At 37.3% G+C, this 27,242-nt stretch overlaps 1 protein-coding gene across 1 annotated transcript in view; it reads right to left on the bottom strand.

The window, feature by feature from the left end:
• The window catches only part of LOC107742859 (CUB and sushi domain-containing protein 3-like), a gene marked incomplete at its 5' end in the record, with an annotated part of 265,370 nt that overhangs the window by 41,334 nt on the left and 196,794 nt on the right, over window positions 1-27,242 (bottom strand). Inside the window, 10 exons of the mRNA XM_016555932.1 lie at window positions 3,290-3,463; window positions 4,701-4,886; window positions 8,191-8,364; window positions 12,330-12,503; window positions 13,180-13,353; window positions 13,463-13,657; window positions 14,456-14,641; window positions 17,710-17,898; window positions 24,713-24,859; window positions 25,271-25,459. Of these exons, the coding sequence (XP_016411418.1) occupies window positions 3,290-3,463; window positions 4,701-4,886; window positions 8,191-8,364; window positions 12,330-12,503; window positions 13,180-13,353; window positions 13,463-13,657; window positions 14,456-14,641; window positions 17,710-17,898; window positions 24,713-24,859; window positions 25,271-25,459 (1,788 nt within the window). The remainder of the gene's footprint in view (window positions 1-3,289; window positions 3,464-4,700; window positions 4,887-8,190; window positions 8,365-12,329; window positions 12,504-13,179; window positions 13,354-13,462; window positions 13,658-14,455; window positions 14,642-17,709; window positions 17,899-24,712; window positions 24,860-25,270; window positions 25,460-27,242) is intronic.

Below are 27,242 nucleotides of genomic sequence, written 5' to 3'. Positions count from 1 at the left end.
GCAGCGCGTTGAGCTCTCTCGGCCACCGTATATTCTGCATCAAAGATACAGTAAAAACAGTACAATTTTTATAACTTAAACTTAACTATAATTTTATATAATATATTTGTAATTTATTGCTGTGATGGCAAAGCTGAATTGTAAGGAGCCATTACATTCTTCAGTGTCACTTCAGAAATCATTCAAATATGCTGATTTGCTGAAGAAACATTTCTTATTATTATACATTTTCAAATTAATATTTATAATATTTTTGTGGACACCGTGATACATTTTTTTTTCAGGATTTAGTGTTGAATTGAAAGACATCCAAGTGCAAAACGACAAAAACAGAGACCCAGCGGCCTGCAATATCTATTGTTGAACAACTGAAGTCATGACAGTTAGCACATCTTATGCCGAGTTCACACTGCACGATGGATCTGCGACAGGGGGTTTCACATTGCATGTCTTCACAATAGGAAGAATCGCCCGACAGCTCTGTCTGGTGCAGGGTTGCCAGGTTTTCGCTACAAAACCCGCCCAATTACTACTCAAAACTAGCCTGAAAATAGCCCAATTGCTTTCGAGGGGGTTCCCCAGTAAAGTTCGGGGGGGTAAAATACACATTTTTTGGCGGGGTTCTCCTGGTACAATTCACATTCCAGGGCCTAAATATCACGTTATTGGGGTCGCTTCAACCTGCTGACATAAAAAACAACCGGCGGCAATCGCGGATTTGGCAACACTGGTCCGCAAACTACGTTTCATATAACTCCTCCCTGAACTTCCCGCTGCCCTGTATCTTGGTCTCTCATTGGCTGTAGGTCATCGCCGATGTGTTTTTCAGTCAGAAATCATTTCACACAGCGTGATTGTGAATCGCCGACAGCTCCAGATATTTAGCATGCCAAGCATCGGCGATTCTCTCAGATCGCGTCTTTGATAATTCACATTGCGTGATTGTCACTCGTGTGAACGAGCACTGATTTGCCTCTGATTTCGGGCATTTGTCGGCGATTTCGCAAAACCTGTCGGCGAGGGAAAAATCGGGCTAAAATTGTGCAGTGTGAACTCGGCATAACCGTAACAACAGCAGAGGGAATGAGACGTGACATTGCTGATTACAAAAGTAGAGCTGCTTAGCCTAATAAATTCTCAGTCTGAACAGTTACAGACAGTATTTTAGACCAACTCATAGTCATCTTACCCATTTATGGTCATTATGGCCCATTCTTAGACAATCTCAAATACAATGGAATAATTTCTAGCTTGAAAAAAAAATTTCACATTATGTTTTTATACATGAACAATGATTCTGATGGCTGGATTTAAAACACAAGCACACTAAAATCAACCAAACCAATCAAAGTTTAGTCTACAGGCTTATACAAAAAGCAGCACAACCTTCAGCACAATTTCTAATAATTCAAGAGCTCCTTCTCAATACCAAGAGTATACAAACATGCTATATTTTTTTAAGAGGGAGAATCAAGTCCTCCACTACCAAGTCAGTGGTTCGGTGCACAAAATCTTTTTTTTTGAAGGGCACAACCATACGCAGACCATTCCAGGCAGCGGGAGGGACTTGTTGAGCTCACTGAACCAGAGTATGTGGTAAAAACCATTCAAAATGCCAGTGACTAAGCCATTCTCTCACTCTAAGCCTTTGCTGTGTGTTTATATTTCATTCCCTTTAAAGTCCCCATGCACAATGTGACAGTGTGGTAGAATAAGAGTTAGGTGAGTCACTGGACACAGGGGTCCTTGATTCGCAATAATTTTATGTGACAAAGGCTCAGCACACAGAGTTCAGAGATATTTGAAGTGGCCTTGCAAAGCGTTTGTGCGCGGATGGCGTATGTAAAATCTCTCTAAACCATATTTGGTGCTCAACAAAATTCATGCTGTACGTGTGGGTGTAGGAACCCTCATGTGGAGCCCTTTGAGGTTCCCCTCTGGATGTTTCCCAGTTAGAATATGCCATTCCATTCCATTTACAGAATGAACAATGGAAGTGAGACGGCATTGTGTTGTGTTTGTTATGAAATGTGACCCTGGACCACAAAACCAGTCATAAGGGTCAATTTTTCAAAATTGAGGTTTATACATCATCTGAAAGCTGAATAAATAAGCTTGTTATGATGGGACAATATTTGGCCGAGATACAACTATTTAAAAATCTGGAATCTGAGGGTGCAAAAAAAAATCAAAATATTGGGAAAATTGCCTTTAAAGTTGTCCAAATTAAGTTCTTAGCAATCCATATTAGTAATCAAAAATTAAGTTTTTAAATATTTTACAGAAGGACATTTACAAAATATCTTCATGGAACATGATCTTTACTTAATGTCCCAATGATTTTTGGCCTAAAAGAAAAATCAATAATTTTGACCCAGACAATATATTTTTGGCTATTGCTACAAATATACCCCAGTGACTTAAGACTGGTTTTGTGGTCCAGGGTCACAAATATGCATGTTCGGTCTGGTCTCCGCAGCTCGTCTTGATTCTGAGAGTCCCCTGTTCCTGTTGTAAAGACTACACAACATAAACAGACATGGACTCCTGCAGTGGTGTCTGTGTATTTGTCCATGCCCAAAGCCATCTGCATGTAATCTCAATAAAAAGCACAGAAAATGTATAAAAAAACAGCACAGCAATCCCACAGATTAATTATACACCTCACAGATGTCGGACGCAGGCTTAAGGCGGTGCCCCACCAGCTGATTTTTCAGCCGTAAACATCATTTACATAGTCATCGGACAATCATAGGGAATCTTGGCCACGTCTCTCAGTGGGTGAGTGCTAACAGACTCAAACCTCTGCTGAGTTAATGGTTCTGCCACTGGAGCGGATTCTCACGGCCTTGCCGGGTGTCCAATGAGTTTCTTCTCACACGGAAGAAATGACAAGCTTAATCTGAAGACATTTTGCTGCTTGGAAGTCATCCAAACTTATCCCACCAATTGTTAACTGTGATTGTAAAACCGAGCTATTTTCTGAGGTTCTCCTACACTTAAATGACTAATAAAATGACTAATTAAATAAAAAGCAGAGGCAGAACAGACTGTGTTTATGGAAAGTAAATCTATTTCTAACTCAAGCTGTGCATAAACATATACTCTCAATAGCAAGCCCTGAAGGAATAAGCACACCCATTCATTCAGAGAGGAAAGATACTAACAAATCGCATGCTAATTAATGACAATAACAATACCCAAAATCTCTTCTAAGGTAGCATGTAATGGCTCTTAGCATCTTTAATTGCGCAGAAAGCGTTGATGGATATGTATGTGTCCGTCCTACCTGAGCAAAAGGGCATGGGTGCGCTCCAATGGCCATTGAGCTGGCAGGTTCGTGAGGACTCGCCCTTCAGTTGCCGGCCACCCGTGCAGCTGTAGCGCACCGTGGAGCCAAAGGTGAATTTGTCCCCGCTCAGCACTCCATTGGGAGGAGATCCAGGATGTCCGCAGTCCACCACTATCCAATACACATGCAGACGCAGAAAAGTGTGAACACAGTTACTGGATCGGCAAAACATTCCTTCAGTTCACATTCACAAGTTGAATATGATTATACTAAAACATAAAAGACTTGAAACAAAGCTACTCTTTTAAATATATTATCACTCCAGTTGATCTCAATGATTATGGTGCTAATTCAGCTTCCTGTAGGAGCTATATGATCAGCACTTTCTGAAAGTTTGCTCCTTTCCTGGAGCTTAGACCTCACTGCTTGTGCACACTACTAGAATTAGAATATTATTAATTTTATTTAAAATGAATATCAATTAATGTAATACTCTGTATAAAAATTTAGATTTATTTTAAGATTTAATAATTTGATGTAATGATAAAATATTTTAATATAATTTATCTTACTTTAATTAAAATGGTAGTAAAAGTTATGACCCTTCAATGTGCACAGAAATGGCATCAAGCTAACATAAAAAAACTTAAATATCATATGTAATGTCATTTGAATCGAACAGTCTTTATGTTTAGATGTAAAACAACAAAAATAGTCACATCAAGAAAAGTAAAAAAAAAGTCATTTACTATTAACTGTCTATATATGTATTTGTATATCAGCAGAAAAGGTGTTCACAAACAGGAGTGAGCACACATAAATATAAATAAAGCACTGAGTAAATCTCATAACCACTTGAGAAAAAATAAACACCTTTTATATAGACCTAGACTGCAAGCAAACGTCAGCATTTTTATGTAGAACCGAACGTACCCCAGATTTTATTGTAGGTTCACTTTGGTATTCAAAGAGCCCAGCAACTGGTGTTAGGATCAAACATGTAAAACTACAAGGAAGATTATGCAGACACACAAAGCAGAAGTGACGACTGGGCGAAAGGGTATCTCTGACAGCAGGGAGTCTTGTCAGGGCAAAATGTAAGCTCAGGCCCGTCGACTTCGCAGCTGCTGCAGAACGTGTCTCACTGAACTGTACACAGGCTGAAGATGTGCTGTGTTTCAACTTTCACATAATAAAACGAGGATCAGATAAAAAAAAAAAAAAAAAAAGACATCGCTAATTAATCTGCCACGAAAATCTGTGTTCCACCTGTCCCTCAATTACAACCACAGATCTTAAGCAGCAGGAAGAGTTTGTGCAACTAATTCCCCTCAATTACAGGATTGAATAGATAATTATCACCACAATGCCACTGCCAAATTTTCATTGAAAGATGCCAGACACATACCGATACACTCAGGCAGTGGTTTGTCCCACTGACCCGTGGGCTGGCAGGTGAGGACAGGAGAGCCAAACAGGTAATAGCCGGGGTTGCAGTCGTAGAATACCACCGTGCCAAAGGTGAAGTTTCCATGCTCGATCTTACTCTGCCTGATAGAGTTGGCTGGAATCCCAGGATCAGAGCAATTGACAACTGAATAAAGAAAAGAAAGGAAGAGGACAGAAACAGAGACATGTGTTATTTGGCAGAAGCACTAATCAAGCGACTGCGGTGGAAACAAGTAGGTCAGATGCTCTATGCATGCAATGCATGCAGAATGAGAATTTGCCATTTTTAGTATGTCACAGACATCCACATTCAAAAATACTGTTAAGACACGATAAAAATGTCTAAATCTCTGTAAAAACGTGACAAAGGACAAATCTAGACTGTATAATTTTTTTTTATTTTAATAAAAATGTATAAATATTGAATATATATATTGAAATATATATCTTACATAAATATATCATAAATTGATTTATTCCATGGTCTGTCTGAATACTGGATTCTGATTGGCTGGCAGGTATGCAGTAAAAGCATTTAATGCACAGGTAGTTCCAAGTCAGTTTAATCACCGTTCTATATTAATACGCTGCTTTAACTGATGCACACTAACCAACACGCATCACTTGCACACACACACACACACACACAGAGAGAGAGAGAGAGAGAGAGAGGTCAGAGATCGCTGATTGTGCTGCACACACACACATAAACTTGTTGTCAATGCTTCCCTGTGATTTTTATTAAAGGGGTCATATGATGCGATTTCAATTTTTCCTTTCTCTTTGGAGTGTTACAAGCTCTTGGTGCATAAAGAAGATCTGTAAAGTTGCAAAGACTAAAGTCTCAAATCCAAAGAGATATTCTTTATAAAAGTTCAGAGTCAGCCACACCTACCTAAAACGGCTCGTTCTAACACGCCCCCACATACCTACGTCGCTCTGTGGGAAGATTTGCATAACGCCGCCCAAATGTTCACGCAAAGAAAGAAGGCGTAACTTTTATTCTCGCTGAAGTTTTGTTGTTTCCACTGCCATGTCGTAAAGATGCTGTGTGCGTCGTTGTGAAAGCGAAACTACTTTGTTTGGTCTTCCAAAAGAGGACGATATCTGCTTCGTCATGCCTAGAGCTGATCCGTGCTGGTCGCTGAGGAAATACATCAACTTAGTGATGTGGATCACCGGATCGGCTTTCACCATGGACGAAGCAGAGTCCAGCCCAGGGTCGTCACATGTGATTGCCGCAAGCCCGCCGGCAGTATGTGGAAAATAATGTGTTTTTTGAACCTTAAACCGCATAAACACATTTCATTACACCAAATACACAAAATATTGTTCTTTTTAGCAGCATCATATGACCTAATTAAATAAATAGCCTAGATACTAGATCGCTACATTATATTCCCCAGCAACGAGGTGATAAAATCGCTGTTTTTTAAGTAATTGTTTGTAGAGAGAGACGCACAGACGCAGCAAACAGGTACACACAACTGTCATCTCTCTCTCTCTCTCTCTCGATTGATCGATAGATAATTAATTGAAATACATGCTACAATTCATTCAAATAAATGTGGTCTTACCGCACTATTTAATCTCTGTGTCTGATTTGAAGCGGGCAGAATGCTAGAGCTAACGTGCCGTAACTGACGAAAATAACTGTCATTTTTACCCATTCAGTCAAATATTGTGCTGCAAAGAGCAATACTAGTTTTAACTTGTCTATAACTTGGCAAATGACCATGGAATATGCGGGATATAATTACACTTCGGTTCTTTGCCTCCACGTTGTGCATTTAAAATCCTTTAATGCACGGCTAGCCATTGATTATCCTTTACATATTCAATTTATAATATTAAAAAATAATATAATTTACATACATAAATAATATAATGTACATAATATAATTTACATTTACGCTACAATAACATTTATTTTTATAATATAACTTATTTTGTAATAATTTCACTCAAACTGTGTTAGTATCATGTATCATACAGTTACATGCAATAATAAGTGAGAGCACACATGCAGAATGAATTATCACAGAACGTGCAGTCTTTATCAAACTAAATATATATCGACATACCATTTTAGTATAAGAACTGTGTTTCCTTACCAGTCATCATCAACATTTTTGTTAGTGTACATTCAGCCACCAAACTCCACAATTGGCAGCCATTTAGCAACATCGCAACAGCCGCTACCCCCTTCCTTACCCACAGAGTGCACTGCGGTGCTTTAATTTTGTCAGGCAGTGGATCAGGCAAAGCTCCGTGTGAATAAAAGACTTAACTTTTCTCCCCACCTTTACATGTTGGTGGTGGCTGGCTCCACTGTCGGTTGGCCTGACACTGGGCCCGAGAAGGGCCCTCCATCACGTATCCCATGTTGCAGGAGAAGCTCACCACATCATTCAGGTTGAAGCCATTGCCTACGGTACGCCCATAGATGGGGCTCCCTGGGTGCCCGCAGCTGATGGCTAGAGATGAGAAGAGTGAGATGTTTTAATATGGCATAAGCACAAGATATAACATAAATTGTGTGTAGCACTGTGGGATGAGTATTTCCTGGAAGCTGTTTTCTCACAACAGGTACGTATTAAATGACGGAAACATTTTTAGAGTGTGATTAAATTATGGCAGATAATAGATGTACCCTTTATATTGATTGGTCACTGTGGGAAATTAGTTCATTTTCCCTCTGTAATTTCTAATCATTTATTTGATAAGTTGCCAACTCAAAAGCAATAAATCAGATTTGTGTTCTCTTTGCTAAAAAGGCAATTCAAAACCAGCACTACAGTCTAAATATCAATGAATAGAAACTAAGGCAGGGTTTATTCACTGTCATTTTAAGTGAGACTCAATCACATGTACGCATTTATCTGGACCTCTCCCGCTCAACATATCAATAACATAATTTCTTTAAATACAGGTCTCAATGATAAAGATGGCCCACTGACCCAAAGGCCAGTCAGTGTTTTGGGCTAGTTACTGAAAATTTTACATATAATGATTATTGTAAATAAATTTTTAATGCCTTGAAAACCTAAATGTTTGGCATCTTACCAATGTTTGGTAAGAATGTGTTAAAATAAAAAGCAGTGATGTTTTGCATCTTATGCTATAATTTTACAGCAAAAGTTTTTTAAATTTATGGACTTACAAGTTAGTCGTATAATATACCGCTATAAAAAAATGAATGAAAGAAATTACAGAATTTCTAGAGAAAACCTTCATTTAATGAAAACCTTTTTTCATTGAATGAAAAAAAAATGAAGAAAATATAAAAATGCATTGGTCCCATTATTGTTCAAAAGTTTGGTGTCAGCAAGACTTTCCCTTTTATTAAAGAAATTAATCCCACAGAGTGCACTGCGGTGCTTTAATTTTGTCAGGCAGTGGATCAGGCAAAGCTCCGTGTGAATAAAAGACTTAACTTTTCTCCCCACCTTTACATGTTGGTGGTGGCTGGCTCCACTGTCGGTTGGCCTGACACTGGGCCCGAGAAGGGCCCTCCATCACGTATCCCATGTTGCAGGAGAAGCTCACCACATCATTCAGGTTGAAGCCATTGCCTACGGTACGCCCATAGATGGGGCTCCCTGGGTGCCCGCAGCTGATGGCTAGAGATGAGAAGAGTGAGATGTTTTAATATGGCATAAGCACAAGATATAACATAAATTGTGTGTAGCACTGTGGGATGAGTATTTCCTGGAAGCTGTTTTCTCACAACAGGTACGTATTAAATGACGGAAACATTTTTAGAGTGTGATTAAATTATGGCAGATAATAGATGTACCCTTTATATTGATTGGTCACTGTGGGAAATTAGTTCATTTTCCCTCTGTAATTTCTAATCATTTATTTGATAAGTTGCCAACTCAAAAGCAATAAATCAGATTTGTGTTCTCTTTGCTAAAAAGGCAATTCAAAACCAGCACTACAGTCTAAATATCAATGAATAGAAACTAAGGCAGGGTTTATTCACTGTCATTTTAAGTGAGACTCAATCACATGTACGCATTTATCTGGACCTCTCCCGCTCAACATATCAATAACATAATTTCTTTAAATACAGGTCTCAATGATAAAGATGGCCCACTGACCCAAAGGCCAGTCAGTGTTTTGGGCTAGTTACTGAAAATTTTACATATAATGATTATTGTAAATAAATTTTTAATGCCTTGAAAACCTAAATGTTTGGCATCTTACCAATGTTTGGTAAGAATGTGTTAAAATAAAAAGCAGTGATGTTTTGCATCTTATGCTATAATTTTACAGCAAAAGTTTTTTAAATTTATGGACTTACAAGTTAGTCGTATAATATACCGCTATAAAAAAATGAATGAAAGAAATTACAGAATTTCTAGAGAAAACCTTCATTTAATGAAAACCTTTTTTCATTGAATGAAAAAAAAATGAAGAAAATATAAAAATGCATTGGTCCCATTATTGTTCAAAAGTTTGGTGTCAGCAAGACTTTCCCTTTTATTAAAGAAATTAATACATTTATTCAGCAAGGATGCATTAAATTGATTAAAAGTGACAGTGAAGACCAAAAAAAAAAAACTATTTTAAATAAATACTGTTCTTTTAACTTTATATTTAGTAATAAAGAACCACGAAAAAAAGTGTCAAGTATTAAGCAGCACAACTGTTTTCAACATTAATATTAATAACAACAAGTATTTCTTCACCAAATCAGCATATTAGAATGATTTCTACACCAAACTTTTGAATGGTATAGCATAAAAATCCTTAAAAAACACACACTTTTGTATTGCACATTAAGACATTTTGTCTGGAGGTGTGTCATTTAATAGCTCTATGTGTGAAGGGAACTTTAGTCCAATGAAATCCCACTGTTCTAATAGCAATGGGCAACACGGTACGATTTGTGCTCAATTGCAGACATTTGCTGGCTGAATGAAGCGGTACATGCTGTAAACAGAAGATTCACACTCAATGCCTCTGGGTGAGAGCTGTCACTCTGATGTTCAGTTTAAACATTCAAATCCTATCATTTATCAGAGTACATACAGACAGCAATGTACAACAACATACTGCCTTTTAATTACATGCCAGGTTGAGATTACTTCATTTATATGGGGAAAGTATTAGACCTAAACTGTCAATCAGTATCAGATATGGAGCTGATGTTAGCAGTGCAAGATGTTGTTATCTACTGTGTATTGTGAATACACTTGTAAGCCAAAAATGACAGGCCAATCCTCAAGTGTCTCATCGTAGGTCTCCACAATGTGTGCTGATTAACTCCAGAGTCTAATTCATATACTGAGCTCCAGAAGGGCTCTTATTTAATTAAAGTGAAATTTTGTTCGCTGATATGACACATTTAGAGGTATATTTGCTTTTGTAATAGTTCTTCCAGGCTACAGTATATTTTGTTCCTCACTACGCGTCTTTTCTGCACTCATAAAAAGCCCCCGTTCATTTACATAATCACAGTTGTAATTTGTTTCTCTTTGCACAGAGGCAATTTCCCTTTCATTTAAAGACTCTCCGTAGCCCAAATTTCCAACCAAATCCCTGTATACTAAAATAGCTGAAAATGTACCCACACATTTCCCTCTTTTTTATATCCTACAAACTGTATTTTAGCTTGTAGTGCAAAACTTGTGAAATGTAGATAGCAAAGATGTGACTAAACCTTTTACCCTTAAAGACCCCCTGAAATCGCTTGAAAAGGATGATTTTCTTTCCTGTGAGGACATATTTCCTACTAAAATAGGAAGTGAGGGCCTTTAAAAAGCTTTTAATGTACAGTACATTGCAGTCGAGAACTTACAACTTGTAAATTTCTAATCAAAGGTAGGTGGTCTGTTGATCCAGGAACATGTCTTACTTGGCAAAATCACGGCGACCGTGGTCTCAGGTAGGGGACTATCTAATTCTAGAAAGCATCTGATTGGACAAACTTGTGGATACTCTTGAGTGCAGGATCAATCATCTATCTATATCTGTATCTATATCTATCTATATATATATATATATATATATATATATATTATGTTAAAGAATGTATTTTGTGACAACTGATTGCAAACATTTAAGAGTACACAAGCAAATAGACTACCAAACTAAAAGAACTGCAAGAAAATCTAATATTTATTCATTTCATGGGGTTTTTAAATCGAGTAAACGATTAATACATCAAGTATGTCAGCTGCTATTGGTTAGATCCATTGAGGACTGGTGCAACTTGTCTGGCATTAAAATGGGCTTTCTTCCCTTTTGCTTTATTCCACTTCAGAAAGTGAGAGATGATTTGTAGATGCAAAACAGCTCTGTGATTGTTTCAGATGCCATGTTAAAGTAATGTATTGCAGAAAGCAACAATCACCATCATCAAAAGAGACGTCTCAGTAGCCCTGTTTTCACTGTAATTTACTGCTATTCTCCAAAAGAGAATTCAGGAGATGCCACATGAATGAAAGTTGAATCAAATCAAATCAAATGACAGTCAAATATTACTAAAATGGTTCTTAAACATTTTTGCAGAGGACCCAGATTTTATATCAAGTAAGCCAGAACTACAACCCATTTCAGGTCACAACCCACCACTTGAAAACTACCAACTTTAAACTATTCGCTGATTTTGTATAAGTAGATAATGATACTGTATCACAAGGCTTTCAGGACATAAAAATGTAGGATCAGCCCTGACAATTCATCATTACCCATGACTCTTAAAGGGATAGTTCATCCAAAAATGCAAATGATAAAATTTCTTTAATAATCTCAATCTCTTTAATAAACTGGAAGATGATGTGAATAAATCCTGCAGCCTCAAATACTGCAGCTTTTGATGAGAGTTACTTCACTCCTTTCCCTGCAGCTCATTTTTATCAGCTCATTTCATCTAAATGTTCTTCAAACAAATAACCCCATTGAAGTGAGGCAGACTTGCTGCAATGCGTGTCTGATAAATGTAGGCTGTGAGCGTGGACCCAGTGTGTCACTGTGCAGTGGGAGATGACAGTGACGGCACATTTTTAAAAAATATAAATAGCTCCCTAAATACAGAGGGCTCTTAAGGTGGATTCTTTAAATACCAGTGCCATTTAAGAAGAAGAAACAGAGCTCTGAGGAGAGTCTGTATCATGATGTCATGTCCCCTTATGCTTGTTTGCAACATGGTTACTCTCTGTGTCCCAGATATAGTAGTAGTTAAAAACTGCAACAGTAGGATGTGCTAAAATTAGGGCTGTTGATTGATTCAAAGCTTTAACTGAATTAATTATATGTTAAGCTTATTGATTAATCTGAATTAATTGCATATACTAATATATTTGGTGAGAAAATGCCACATATGCGGATATTATTGTGGCAGAATTATTTCCATATTATTAAACATACAGGCCAAATACCCATTAACACATTTTTACAATTAAGTTTACTAATTTATTGTGTTAAACTGTCATCTGTACCTAAAATATATATGATTGTATGTATTTCTTAACCCAGTGTTTGGTGCTTTAGCAGCTCTGTCTGAATTAATCTATTCATGGATTCAGTCATTTTCCACAGCTTGTCTGAGAGGGAAAAGTGCGAGTCCCAAACTCACGGACGCAGATGGGCAGCTGTCCGGACCAGTTGTGGTCTTGTTGGCAGATGCGCACAGAGGAGCCGATGAGGCGAAAGCCTGAGACGCACTGGTACACTACCGTGTCTCTGTAGCCGAAGTTCTCCCCGATCACCTGACCGTTGACGATCTGCTCGGGTAAACCGCAGTGGCCGGCTGAAAGGTGAGGAAAGAGAAGAGAGAGTGATTAAAGTGAGAGGGTTGAGCAGCAGCTACATTACACTGTAAAATATTAACATCCAATGCTTTTAGAGAGACAAACTGCTTCATGTAATTAAGTGCCTTAGGAGTGCATGTAAATTCAAAAAAGTGAGACCTTCAGTGGAGCAGGAGAAAGAAACACGATAGAGGCCAAACGTACTTCAAGCTCTTAGACACTACGGTATGTGTGTGTATTTTGAACCGCCGTTCAAAAGTCTGGGGTCAGAAAGGTTTATTTAAAAAGAAATTAATACAAGGATTGCTGATCTTTTGAACCTCTATTCATAAAATAATTCTGAAAAAAATGTATCATGGTTTCCACAAAAATATAAGCAGCACAACTGTCTAAAACATTGATAGTATAGAGAAACACACACACACACACACACACTGTGTACGCATTCACACTTCCACTTATATTATTTCATAGTGAAGATATTAATTACAACATGTGGTAAAGTTATAATAAACATAAAGCTTAAGCACAAACTTCTGAATGGTTACTACTAGAAACTAGGATGATAACAATTGTCACACTTAACAAGGTTTAAAAATCAAGTTGGACCACTGCCAGGCAAACATGCCTGAAACAGCAGATGTGAACAGCAGCAGTGAATGTACACCACATTACCCAAGCAGCGTGTCTCTGTTTCACTCCACAGACCAGAAGATAGACACTCTCTCACAGTAGATCCCACCAGCATATACCCATTGTCACATGTAAATATGGCTGTGGCCCCAAAGGAGGTCTGAGTTGCAATTTTCTTGCCATTGGGAGGTGTGGCCAGATCCCCACATGAGATGACTGTGGATGGAAGAGAGAGGGTAAGACAAACAAGGACAATCTGGAAGGTTTAAACATTTGACTAACAGAGCCAAACAGCTGTTGGATTGGAGTTGAATTACACACTTACTTTGGCAGTGAGGCCTTTCGTTCTTCCAACTCCACACACCATTGGCCATGCACTGAATGTGGGCGGGGCCTAAGCGGTAATAGCCAGGATCGCAGGTGAAGATGATTTTGGTCCTGTACTCATAATGCGAACCGTTAACGATCCGCCATCTTCCATGTTCCAGAGAGAAAGATCCGATACTTGGGCAAACCACAACTGTACAGCAAATACACCAAAATCAATATTCAGAATCCAATGGCCACCCATTAGTAAGGTGTTAATATTTTTTTAATGGTTCAGTTTCAAAATGTTTTGAGCACCTACAATCCCTGCCAGTACGAGACTCGAACTCACAACCTTTGGGTTACGAGTCCAACTCTCTAACCATTAGGCCACAACTATTGCTATTCACTATAAAGGATAAATGCAATGCTGCTTTAGAATTTTTCTAAATAGAAGGCAAATAGAAGTTTTAAAAGGCAACAATTTTGATCCCTACCTTTGGAAACAGGCTTTGTGTTAAGATTGCTGCCTTAAAATGCAGCCTAAGTTGGCAGCTCACATGTTTTTGAAACAGAGGCATCATTTTGACATATAATTGGCTCATAAATAAATGATGATTAAAGCTGAAGCAAAGAGATCTCTTAAAGTCCCTTTAAGGCAAGTCGATTCACTCAGCGGCCATCTTGTTATGCCCCAGGCAGCTTTTTTCTATTTAGCCAATAGGAATACAAGCACAGCTCATGCCTACTTGAATGGAAAAACACTGAAATTTCCAAAACTGTTTGTCTAAATTATGTTTTAATAACACATTCCAAATCAGCAATAAAATCTGACAACAACAGTATTATAAAATTTGCTTTTCTTGCTCAAATAATGAGTAAACACTGTATTAAAAGGCGATTATTTCTGTGTACGAGTCCATCTCCTTCCACTTTTACTGTCTCTTGATCTCTTTATCTGCTGTAAAATTCATGCTGAGGGGCTTCTGCATCTCTATGAGTGGGTTTGTACCTGAGCAGCGAGGGACTTTGTTGTGGTTGCTCCAGGTGCTGTCAGGCTGGCACATAGCACTGGTCAACTCTTTGGAGGACAGCCGGTAGCCATCGTTGCAGAAGTAGGTCACACGTGTACCCACTGAGTAGTCCATAGCAAGCACTCCTCCATTCACAGGAGCCTTGGGCACCCCACAGGAGACAGCTTATGGGTGTGAAAATGAGATAGACATATGGAATGTTAAGTAATAAGTTGTAGATATAATTATGACAAGATAATAAAAAAAAACTCTCATCATTGCTTATTACCCCATTAGAATATTTCACCATCAGAGCATTGAAAATTGGTTATTCAATTGGTTGGTTTTACAAGATGCAATTGGACCTGCTTTTCAGGTGCTTATGAACACGTAGCGGCTTTATTAAAGGTCAATACTACGTTTATGAGTAAAAAAGTCATTACAGATATATTGGCCAAAAGAATGTGGTCTATCCAAACTCCATACATGTATGTGCACATCAGCATTTAATTTTAGAGATGCATGATATATTTATACCCTATCGGTTACCAGCTGAGAGAAAAGACATTGTTTACATTTATCTTTATAGTCTTTATTAACACTAATTTAATAACACTGTGGAATGTAATTTTGTAGCAAATCTCAAATGAATGTCCATTTTCCGTGCTGTACATTATAATGTTGTAATGCCTAGATTCAATAGTGTAATATCATCCATAACAAGAAAATAATTATCGGCTTATTGGTGTTGGCCTGAATTTTAATATCAGCACATTCATATTTAATAATTATAATAATAAGAAGAAAAAGAATGGCACACGACCACCCCCAAACTAAAGTTCTCCACAAAGTTGAAAGCACAGAACACTTCATAATGTCACTGCATGGTGTTACATTCAGAATTGGAATTAAGAAGCCTAATCAATTCATTAAGTTTAGTGTAAAGTCACTCAAGTTTAGGCTGAACACTTTATAAGAGAGATCAATATTGTATTAAAAGTATTACAAGTATTAAATGAAAAGTCAAACAGAGAAGGGCAAAAGAAAATTGACTCAATGACTTCAGACGATCAAAGTCAAGGTTCGCCTGTATGTAATGGCAGATCTTTTTCAGAAACAATGAAATAGCACTCAAAGAGTTTAACTATTCCACTATAAATATGCTTGTCATCAGTGTGGCAAACCAGCCAATGGAACATTCCATCTCGCTTCTTGCTCTCCCTCTCCCTTATGCAAGCAGCACTGGAACATATTATTTATCAACACACAGTACTTTTAGATGACGCTAAGTATGAATCGTTGCTGTGCAAAAGCCCTCTAGATTTATTGAGCAGCAAAACCACTGGTACATTTGAGAAACAAAGCTACAGCCCTAACCATCCGACTGTCAGTGCTCAGCCATTAGAAGCCGAACAATAACCTCCCAGTAATTAAAGAGCACACATCAAGCATTAAGCCGTTCCTCACCAAGAGTGGCCTTTGACAGTGACGTGAGATGAACTGTTGCTTTGCTTTAGGATAACAAAAAACGAAAAGTTCCCAGAATGCTTTTGGAAGTTTAAAGAGTCATTTCAGTGTCACTTGATGTTAGTGGCACCAGAGCATGTGGCCCTTAGAGGGAGTAGGGGCCCATTTTGTCACATTAGTGCAGGAGTAGAGGGCCTGCATTAATGTGCGGCCTCAGAAACTATTTAGTCAGGCTCATCTACTCTACTGTGAAGCTGTATTTGAGAGGATAGGTGGAGCAGGATAAACCACACAGATGGATAAAGAGAGCTCTGAAGATTAGTCATTAATGTGACAAATAAAACAGATCATGAATAAACAGTATCAGTGAGAAGAGCGGCGACAGTAATTACTGCGTCTCCATCACTGACCGCAAAAGCTTGTTAGAGATGTATCAGGAAAATTACTGATCATATCTGCCAGCACTGAATTACTACCTGCTGACTTTAAAAAAGGTCTGTTGGTTGTTTTAGTCAACAAGATACAGGTGTGAAAAGAATACAAGTTCAATGCAAGTTTAACACTTAATTGACGGCATTGGTGGCATAATGTTGACGTGACATTAATTTTGACTCGTCCGTCTTTTTCTTTAAAAAAAAAAAAAAGGCAAAAATCTAGGCCACAGTGAGGCGCTTACGATAAAAGTGAATGGGGATAGATATGTAACTGTTAAAATACTGTTTCAGTAGTAGAGTCACAAAACTTAAAGGAATAGTTCACCCAAAAATGAAAATTCTGTCTTTAATTACTCACCCTCATGTCGTTCCAAACCCGTAAGATCTTCGTTCATCTTCGGAACACAAATTAAGATATTTTTGATGAAATCCAAGAGCTTTCTGACCTGCATAGACAGCAACGCAACTGACACGTTCAAGGCCCAGAAAGGTAGTAAGAACATCGTATAACAACTTTATTCAACAATTCTCTCTTCTGTGTCAGTCTCCGCTGCGCGTTCACGAGAGTACCATGATGCATGCGATGTCCTTACTACCTTTCTGGGCCGTGAACGTGTCAGTTGCGTTGCTGTCTATGCAGGGTCAGAAAGCTCTTGGATTTCATCAAAAATATCTTAATTTGTGTTTCCGAAGATGAACGAAGGTCTAATGGGTTTGGAACAACATAAGGGTGAGTAATTAATGACAGAATTTTCATTTTTGGGTGAACTATCCCTTTAAACAATGTTAGAGTTCACATTATTTGAGTTAAATAAAAGCCTTTTCTGTGCAAAGTTTTATTCAATTTTAAAACTTTTTTGCCATGATATCGTAAAGCCTAAAACTCTAAAATTACTGCAAAATTACAGGAGTTTTATTAAACAAAATTATTAGCTTCACATTTAAGTTTTAAAATCCTCCAGAAATTGGTCACTTTACTTCTATTGTAAATGACCTTATCCTTGATGGTTTTTTTTTTTAATGAGGGGCGAAAATTATTATAATTTAATCAAAATGATTTGTTTAATCCATATTATGCTTTAAAATATTTTTAATACGTTTGAAATATTAGAAAATATTGAAACCAGAACTAGAATACTTTCCCATATCCCAGCTGAATATGAAGGGAAAAACTGTTTGAAGATGGTCATTGTTTTTGCAAATCAGAAATACTTGGTGCTAGTAAATAACATTAATGTTGAAGCTGGTTAAATGGCTAATGGTCATAAAGTATTGAACCTACAACGTACTTGGGTTACCAGCTCACTCAACGCAAAATGGACCAGTAAACATCCTCATTTGCTGGGTCTTACCTTGGCAAGCAGGAACCGGGGCGTCCCAGGCATAGTAGCCGAAGGGGGTCTTCTTGCAAACGGCGGTGCTCTTCCCAATAAGCCGGTATCCACGGTCACAAGCCCAGCGAACCAGGCTGTTTAGGTGTCCTCCTGTCTGGCTGCTTATGGATCCATGGAGGGGAGAGTCCGGGGTGCTGCAGTACAGAGCTGTTCAGACAGACAGATAGAAACCAGACCCCATCAGTTCCTTAATCACCACCCAGAGCAGAGCCCTGTGACATGGGGCTTGAATACTTTCTGAAGGAACTTATAAAGCCTTTCTGCTTTAATAACATACTGTAAAACTACTATGTGCCTCATTCAACATGCCTCAGCCTGGTGTCTTGGAGACATTTGGAGACAGGCTGCTGATCAATATTTTATAATTTGTGAAAAGGTCACATTATCTGGTTTATTACTTTTTTCGCCCACTGAAATTTAGCAATGGAATTTATATTACAGAAGATAATTCTGGAAATAATTATTTTTTTAACTTCTGCTAAATAATTCTTCTTCTTTTAACTTTAAAACAGCTACACAAATTATTTGAGGACTTACGCCACAGTTTAAAAAATGCATGAATTTAATTGCATCAATTATGACCTTTTCTCAAAACTGACTTAAAATGTTTCAGTCACTTAGGAAAAATTTAACCAACTGGTTCCACAGTACTTCTGGTGGATGCATGAAGTCAATTCTCCTCAAAGTGTCCTAGCACTAACCACAGGTGTAGTTCATCATATTAACATCTTTTGTCTTAATTATAAAACAATAGACTGTATCTGTTTCGTATGAAAGGTCCTTTTGCTATATGTATTTAAAAACAAATGGTTTGATTTGTTATCTAATGTAATGAAATCCAGAGTGTAGCATAAGTGTATAAATGCTTTTTGGAGTCACTGTATAAAATTGTAAAATAACATGACCATGTTTATCAATACTTATGCTGCAAACAAATGCATTTGTACAATAATTTCAAATATGCATCTAAAATATGAAAAAGGAGGACCTTTTAAAAAACGTGTTATTTAAAAAAATATTGAAAAAAAATAAAAAAAATTTTTTTTTTATAAAAAATATATATTTTTTGTTTTAAGCTCAGTCACACAGAAGCATGCCATGCATAAACAGTGCATTCAGAATGTATAAAAGTATTTCTTCAGCTATTATGTGGCAAGTCAAATTCATAGATTTTATATAGTATTATTTCTTCTCACTTCCCCACAATTCTCTAAAATAATAAAAAAATTGCTGTAAATAAAAGACAGACCCAAATTAATGAAATTTATCTGGCAGAATAATAAAATAAATGAAAAAAATAATTGCTATAAAGAAAAGATTGATGGACCCAAATTGATGAAAATCTACTTTAGTAAGAGATCTGCATTTTGGGCTAAGACCATTCAGCAGGACAAAAGAACCAAAGAATGTGGCAAATACTACAAAATAAGTTCTTGAACGGAAAGTTAGAATTCTGGAATGGCCTTACTGGATTACTCTGCGAATGCTACAAATGATACATGTATTGAATGGTTAGAGCAGAGCTAAAAATATTGAGTTTTAAAATATGTTTTACAATCTGATGGTGTGACAGGATCAGAATGTGAGAAGATTCAAGGGGGTGAATACTTTCTGAAGGCACTGTAGTCACACACTCAGTTTGAAACCAAACATAAGCACATCAATAACCATGTCAATCAAACTCAGCGAGAGACCTTGACAGCAACAGAGAGCTCCACAGACAGAAAGAAGCTTTCATGATGTTAGACTTGGTTCTACCCAAGTTTCACAACAGACTGTGAGTGAATTCAAACTGATTCTCAGACTTTGAACTGAAACGAAGTATTAACATGTTCATATGGAAATGTTCATATCCTAATGACGGAAATGAATAAGCCATTCATCATTGATTTCACAAGCAGAAAACAACTGACAGGAGGCTAAAGCCTGAAAAGCACTTCGAACGTGGAATGTCAGTTTGCACTCAGTTCAAAGACACTCTGAAACGCATGGCCGAACATGACTTCCTTCTGCACCTGCACCAACCACAGAAGTGTGAAGAGGATGTAGGTATGAGGCCTATTTATATCTCAAACAGGCAGGTTAGAGGAAGTGTAAGCATCTGACCTCCACTCTCACGGGCACCTCATTTGGTTAAATTCAGTCCAGGCTTGAGTTGAACAGAAGTTCAGCCAGGATGTGCGGCCCTAACAACAGTAAAATCTGAGTTCTGGACATCCAACTGTGATGGAAAACAAAATTGAGGTGAGCAGTGCTGGTACCCTCCAGCAGAAAAGGTCTTCCTGAAAGTAAATATTGCTAAGTGAGAATATGTTGCTAAATGCAGAAAGCAAGAGCAAGTGCAAGTGAAGGAAAGCTATTGACTTGTGAGGGTAGGGTAGATTTCATAACACTCCAAAGCACTTTGAAACTAAAATCTACACATGCAGTGTTGATATGAGAATAAATCTGGGCGCCTGCCACTGCAGTAATGTAATACGTACATTACCACTCAATAAAGTACAGAATAAAGTCTTTTTTTGTCACATGACCATGTGGAATTAATAGAGTTATAGGAACAGTCCCCAGGAGCAACCCGAGGTTAAGTGCCTTGCTCAAGGGCACAATGGTGATAGCTCAAGGATCGCCCCTTGCTCGGGTTTGAACCTTTTGGTTACCAGCCCAGATTGCTGAATGAATAGTGATGTTATTTATTGAGTGAGTGAGTGAGTGATGTGACGTGTGGCCAAGTATGGTGTCCCATACTCAAATTTCTCAAATAAATCACCATTTATCCCATCCAAGTGCACACACACACACACACACACACACACACACACCCGGAGCAGTGGGCAGCCATTTTTGCTGCGCCGCCCGAGGATCAGTTGGGGGTTTGGTGCCTTGCTCAAGGGCACCTCAGTCATGGTATTGAGGGTGAAACTCCTACAATTCCTGCCGGTACTGAGACTCAAATTCACGACCTGTGGGTTACAAGTCCGACACTCTAACCATTAGGCCACGACTGCCCCTTATATAGTGAAGGCTATTTATAGTGAAGGTATCAGCATTTCATATCTTTAATCTATATACAGTGGGGTCTAAAATTATGAGACCATATTTAGAAGATATAATACTATAATACAAAATAAAATAAAACATTGATTTTTAATCATCAAGATTTTACATTGCACAGTGGGGTCTAAAAGTATGAAACCTGTGGAAGCCCGTTTCCGCCAAAAAAACAAAAAAAACGCATTATGATATAATAATAAAAAATAACAAAATAAGTTAAATAATAACATTGAACATTTTCATCATCAATATTATCTCTTCAATTTACGGGGTCTAAAAGTAAAAGAGACCAAAATCTGGGATTCAAGATCTAATTTAAGTAAACACAAAGTTTATTAAATTAAACAACAAATGTTTATGATATAATGAAAAACAAAAGAAAATGAAAAAAAGAAAAAGAAAAAGAAAAATAATAAGAAATATTTAAGATTCAGCACTATTTATAGGTCACTATTCAAATAAGTACACTAATCAAAGGAATCATGTGATGGTCAGATGTTGTTGATTCCTTTGAAGCATGGGATGCTCTTTGGATCATTCTCAAATCATGCTGAATTACATGATCACTAGATTTTAAACAAACTTGACTTAAGAATTGGTCGTGTCCATGAGAACAGCACATTTCCCATGTCTGTAAAAATCTTTTCGTGGAAAAACCACTGAGACACTAGGGAAACTATCCACTTTAAGTGACCACAGAAAACCCTCATTCTGTAGATTTGTCTGTCCCTATTCAGTTGACTCTACTACATTTGAGCACACACACTCAAGCTTGAGGAAATGAAAGGAGAGGTGTGGTGAAGGAGAGCGCAATATGTGTATTTAGAGTCCCCAGGTCTTTGGTTGACATCCACAACAGCAAGTGTAGCATTCACTCAACAACAGTGCACTATTGGGCCATAGGTCTCAGCCCTTTCTTGCTCTGTCAGTATGATTTTTTTCCCAAGAGACTGTAAAGTGCATGACCTAAACTGCAAAGGATATTTGTCAAACATATATGAGCTGAAGTAAGGTAGTATTGTACCCCTCTCTTGGGAAAGAAGACAAAATAAACTCATCAAAGTACCTAACATGCAAAGTAACTTCTACACAGAAATGTTTTTAGCATGTACATGTCCATCCATGTTCACACAAACATATACATGCACATGCAGTCACACTCATACACAGACATATACATGCACATGCACACTCATAAGATTCTGACAGACATTGGTAGTTGACACATAAGATCCAATAACCTTTTTCCCAATCAGTACACATATTTCAGGTTTATTATAAAATGTATATAGAAGAAATGCATGCATAAGGAAAAGGGTCAGTAAATATTGACAAAATGCTGATTTTTGACAAATTGTGATCTATTTCTTGAAATTGTCCTTTGGTCTGAAAATGTTTTAAATAGGGATGCATCAATTTTAAAATACAAAGATACAAAGATACCAAAGAGTCAAATAATTATTTTTATGTTATGGCTGATAACTAATAAAATTGTATACTATTTTGTCTAAATAATTTAAAAATAAAATACCTAAAACTACAATCAACCATTCCAAAAATCTATTCTAGCCATCACAACATTATAATGCTCAGTATACTGTAAATAAAATGAATATCCGTTTTGAGATTTGAATTTCATTTTGAAATCATGAATTATTTTTAATTAAGAGTGTAACAGGTCAAGGGAATCAACCCAAAAGTGTTTCATGTCAACTACCCAAACACACTTCCACAGCTCCAAGTATACATGCTCATTCAGATTCAAGACCAGAGACGGAAAACATGCAAGCAATAAAGAGATGAAACCTGTGGAAGCCCGTTTCCGCCACTCAATAAAAAATAAAAAAGGTAATTGCGACTTTTTATCTCACAATTCTGACTTTTTTTCTCATAATTGCGTGATACAAACTCACAATTCTGACTTTTTTTCCTCAGAATTGCATGATACAAACTCGCAATTGTGAGTTAAAAAGTCATAATTGTGAGATATAAACTTGCAATTCTGAGAAATAAAATACTCACAAGTTTATATCTCGCAATTCTGACTTTATAACTCGCGATTCTGACTTTATAACTTGCAATTCTGTGAAAAAAAAGTCAGAATTGTGAGATAAAAAGTCGCAATAACCTTTTTTAATTTTTTTATTCAGTGCCGGAAACGGGCTTCCGTAGAAACCATATTTAAAATCTGGGACTAAAATCTAATTTAAATCTGGAAATAAACAAAGATTTTAAGATTTTGAAAAAAAAAACAAAAAAAACGCATTATGATATAATAATAAAAAATAACAAAATAAGTTAAATAATAACATTGAACATTTTCATCATCAATATTATCTCTTCAATTTACGGGGTCTAAAAGTAAAAGAGACCAAAATCTGGGATTCAAGATCTAATTTAAGTAAACACAAAGTTTATTAAATTAAACAACAAATGTTTATGATATAATGAAAAACAAAAGAAAATGAAAAAAAGAAAAAGAAAAAGAAAAATAATAAGAAATATTTAAGATTCAGCACTATTTATAGGTCACTATTCAAATAAGTACACTAATCAAAGGAATCATGTGATGGTCAGATGTTGTTGATTCCTTTGAAGCATGGGATGCTCTTTGGATCATTCTCAAATCATGCTGAATTACATGATCACTAGATTTTAAACAAACTTGACTTAAGAATTGGTCGTGTCCATGAGAACAGCACATTTCCCATGTCTGTAAAAATCTTTTCGTGGAAAAACCACTGAGACACTAGGGAAACTATCCACTTTAAGTGACCACAGAAAACCCTCATTCTGTAGATTTGTCTGTCCCTATTCAGTTGACTCTACTACATTTGAGCACACACACTCAAGCTTGAGGAAATGAAAGGAGAGGTGTGGTGAAGGAGAGCGCAATATGTGTATTTAGAGTCCCCAGGTCTTTGGTTGACATCCACAACAGCAAGTGTAGCATTCACTCAACAACAGTGCACTATTGGGCCATAGGTCTCAGCCCTTTCTTGCTCTGTCAGTATGATTTTTTCCCAAGAGACTGTAAAGTGCATGACCTAAACTGCAAAGGATATTTGTCAAACATATATGAGCTGAAGTAAGGTAGTATTGTACCCCTCTCTTGGGAAAGAAGACAAAATAAACTCATCAAAGTACCTAACATGCAAAGTAACTTCTACACAGAAATGTTTTTAGCATGTACATGTCCATCCATGTTCACACAAACATATACATGCACATGCAGTCACACTCATACACAGACATATACATGCACACGCACACTCATAAGATTCTGACAGACATTGGTAGTTGACACATAAGATCCAATAACCTTTTTCCCAATCAGTACACATATTTCAGGTTTATTATAAAATGTATATAGAAGAAATGCATGCATAAGGAAAAGGGTCAGTAAATATTGACAAAATGCTGATTTTTGACAAATTGTGATCTATTTCTTGAAATTGTCCTTTGGTCTGAAAATGTTTTAAATAGGGATGCATCAATTTTAAAATACAAAGATACAAAGATACCAAAGAGTCAAATAATTATTTTTATGTTATGGCTGATAACTAATAAAATTGTATACTATTTTGTCTAAATAATTTAAAAATAAAATACCTAAAACTACAATCAACCATTCCAAAAATCTATTCTAGCCATCACAACATTATAATGCTCAGTATACTGTAAATAAAATGAATATCCGTTTTGAGATTTGAATTTCATTTTGAAATCATGAATTATTTTTAATTAAGAGTGTAACAGGTCAAGGGAATCAACCCAAAAGTGTTTCATGTCAACTACCCAAACACACTTCCACAGCTCCAAGTATACATGCTCATTCAGATTCAAGACCAGAGACGGAAAACATGCAAGCAATAAAGAGATTTAAATGGATACATACTTTGATACTCACCGACATAGCGGATGCTGAACCCCCTCTTATTGGTGCCATGGTCAGCTGACCAGCGCAGAAGAAGCTGGTGGCCAGTAGTGGTGATGTTGAAGGGTGTGGGGAGGTCACCACTCAATGTGGCCAGTGTCTGACTATGAATTGTGGGTCCTTCAAAAGAAATAGAAGAGAAAGATAAATTTCAGGAGGATTGTTATACCAAATTATACCTGTCAAAAAAGATGAAACTCATAAAAGTAGCTTAATGCTTAGGTGGAACACAATTTGGCTTAGGCTTTTGAAATTACTTTCTGAAAAAAATATCTTGAAAATGGGCGAAGCAGACAAAGTGTAGATAATAACGGCCTTGGCCACAAATGGTGACCACCCTGTGAGAGGCACATCCACTCTTATTAGATTAATATCAATTCAAGATTCACTTTTCATATGTTGTATAAAAAATTGTGAAATGAAAAGCAGCGTTATGACTTTGTGGATCAGGAGAACTCAATGTTGCAAAGATATCCATAAATTAAACACGTTTACAATAACAGCCTAGTTTAAGTGAGAAAAAAAGTCTACCATCAAAGACTTCCAGAATGTCGTATTCCTTCTCAGTCTGGAAAAACTCAAAATACAGGGTGATATTGTAGCCCTTCTCCACATTGATGCTCCATGAACACATCTGTAGGTTGGGGTAACTGTCTGGATACCCAGGGCTCAAAATCACCCCAGAGGAGTCAAATCGGACATCATGAGCAGGACATTGCACTGTGGGGAAAATTTTTTTTATTAATTATTCATTTGTACAAAGCAGATAATTTTAAGGTTTATGTATCAATAAGATGGGCATATTTTATGTGGTACTACTCCACTAAAGTCTTCATGTTTCATGTGGTACTCAGCAAAAGTTTAGTTCATTTCAGCTGAACTCATCTAAATTAAACTGAAATCAGCTCAGCAACACTAAATAAGACAACACTTGACTCAACAAACCTGAACTTGACTAGATTAGACCAAATTAAGCTAAACAAAAGAAATAAAATTAGGCTAAACTAGACAACACAAGACAAGACTACATTTGACTCAGCAATCCTAGAAAAAGACTAAACTTAACTGAAATCAGCTCAGAGAAACGAAACTAAACTAGAGAACTCTACACTCAACTCGACAAAATTAAAGTTGGCTACACTTAATTAGCCAAACCAAATTCAACTAAACTAAACCAAACCAAACCAAACCAAACTAAACTAAACTAAACTAAACTAAACTAAACTAAACTCCAAGACTAAAGTTGTGAACTGAATTAGTTTAGTTCGATAGTTTATGAAATCAGGTCTGGTATCTATTGATCACAATAATTCCTTAATTTTAAAACAGCAAATAATTTTCCTGGTACCATATTTCCTCAGAAACTGTAGATGGCGGCCATCGTCTGTCATCTTGGAAAAAAAAAAAGAAGCCACAATTTTTCATCAAGTCAGCCTGAAATGTTACATACTCTGCAAAACACTTCATGAGCTCTCCTGCTCCATGGCTCACTTTGTTTATTCTGCTCCGAAACTGCTTTAATGTGCATAACAAATGATTGAACTGCCGTTTCCAGGCACTTTCCTGAATCTAAGCACAGGACAAATTCTAACAAAGTGAGTGCTTTCTCGTGGGGATGCAGAAAGAAGGAGGGAGCCATGAAAGATTAATGGCAGCAGCTGTTTGAGCCACTAAACTCCAAGAGCCGCATCACTCATCAACAGCGAATGTGAGGGAAGGAGCAGTGACAGGGAATGACTGAGCTCTTCATGGGCTATCAGCAATATCGCCTCTGATCACATTTTACCCTCCATTACATGTATGATGCTCGTCTGAGTGATTTGAGCTTATAGTCTAGCGATCCCAATATCCTGCAATTTACTGGTGGACAGAGGTTGGAAGTTTCCGTGGCAACACGCTGAAACCTTTAACCCCTGTTCTGCACTCCTTCCGGTGTCTGAAAGGGGATGCATTAGGCACGTAATCCTGGTAAATGGAAGCTGGTGGGTCTGTGTCATATAAGGGGCTTTGTTCTTGAAGAGTATGCCCACCTTGGCAGGAAGGAGGGTGTCCGTCCATCTGTAGCCGTTCTCCCAGCCTGCATGTCAAAATCTCACTCCCCACCAGGGTGAATCCGGGGTGACAGCGATAGCGGATAATATCACCTGAGATGCAAAGAGAGAAAGAGAGTCGCAATGATTAAGTGTCCGTTTAATTAGGTGGGACAGCGAACCTTCTTGGTTTTAATGGAGACAGATGTCAGAGATATGGGTGTGATGTATATATTTTAAGGTTAAACTTGAAGAGGTTGATAATTGAGCTGTAAAACAGCAGCGTTTGCAGCCCTGTCTAATTAATTGCTTGTATTGGCTTTGCATGACAACCCCGCCACCATTGCTTATCTAAAAAGAATCATGTGTAAGCACCTGGAAAACATCAGACGTATGATGCATTGAAGTGTTCCTATGCAGAGAGGCATTCCAATTCACTGCCAGTGTCTAGGCAACAGGGCAAAGTGAATCTC

The sequence above is a fragment of the Sinocyclocheilus rhinocerous genome, unplaced genomic scaffold (genome assembly GCF_001515625.1).
Source record: "Sinocyclocheilus rhinocerous isolate Xijiao unplaced genomic scaffold, SAMN03320098_v1.1 scaffold1338, whole genome shotgun sequence".
Taxonomy (NCBI): Eukaryota; Metazoa; Chordata; class Actinopteri; order Cypriniformes; family Cyprinidae; genus Sinocyclocheilus; species Sinocyclocheilus rhinocerous.
This window is presented reverse-complemented; position numbering and strand designations above follow the sequence as displayed.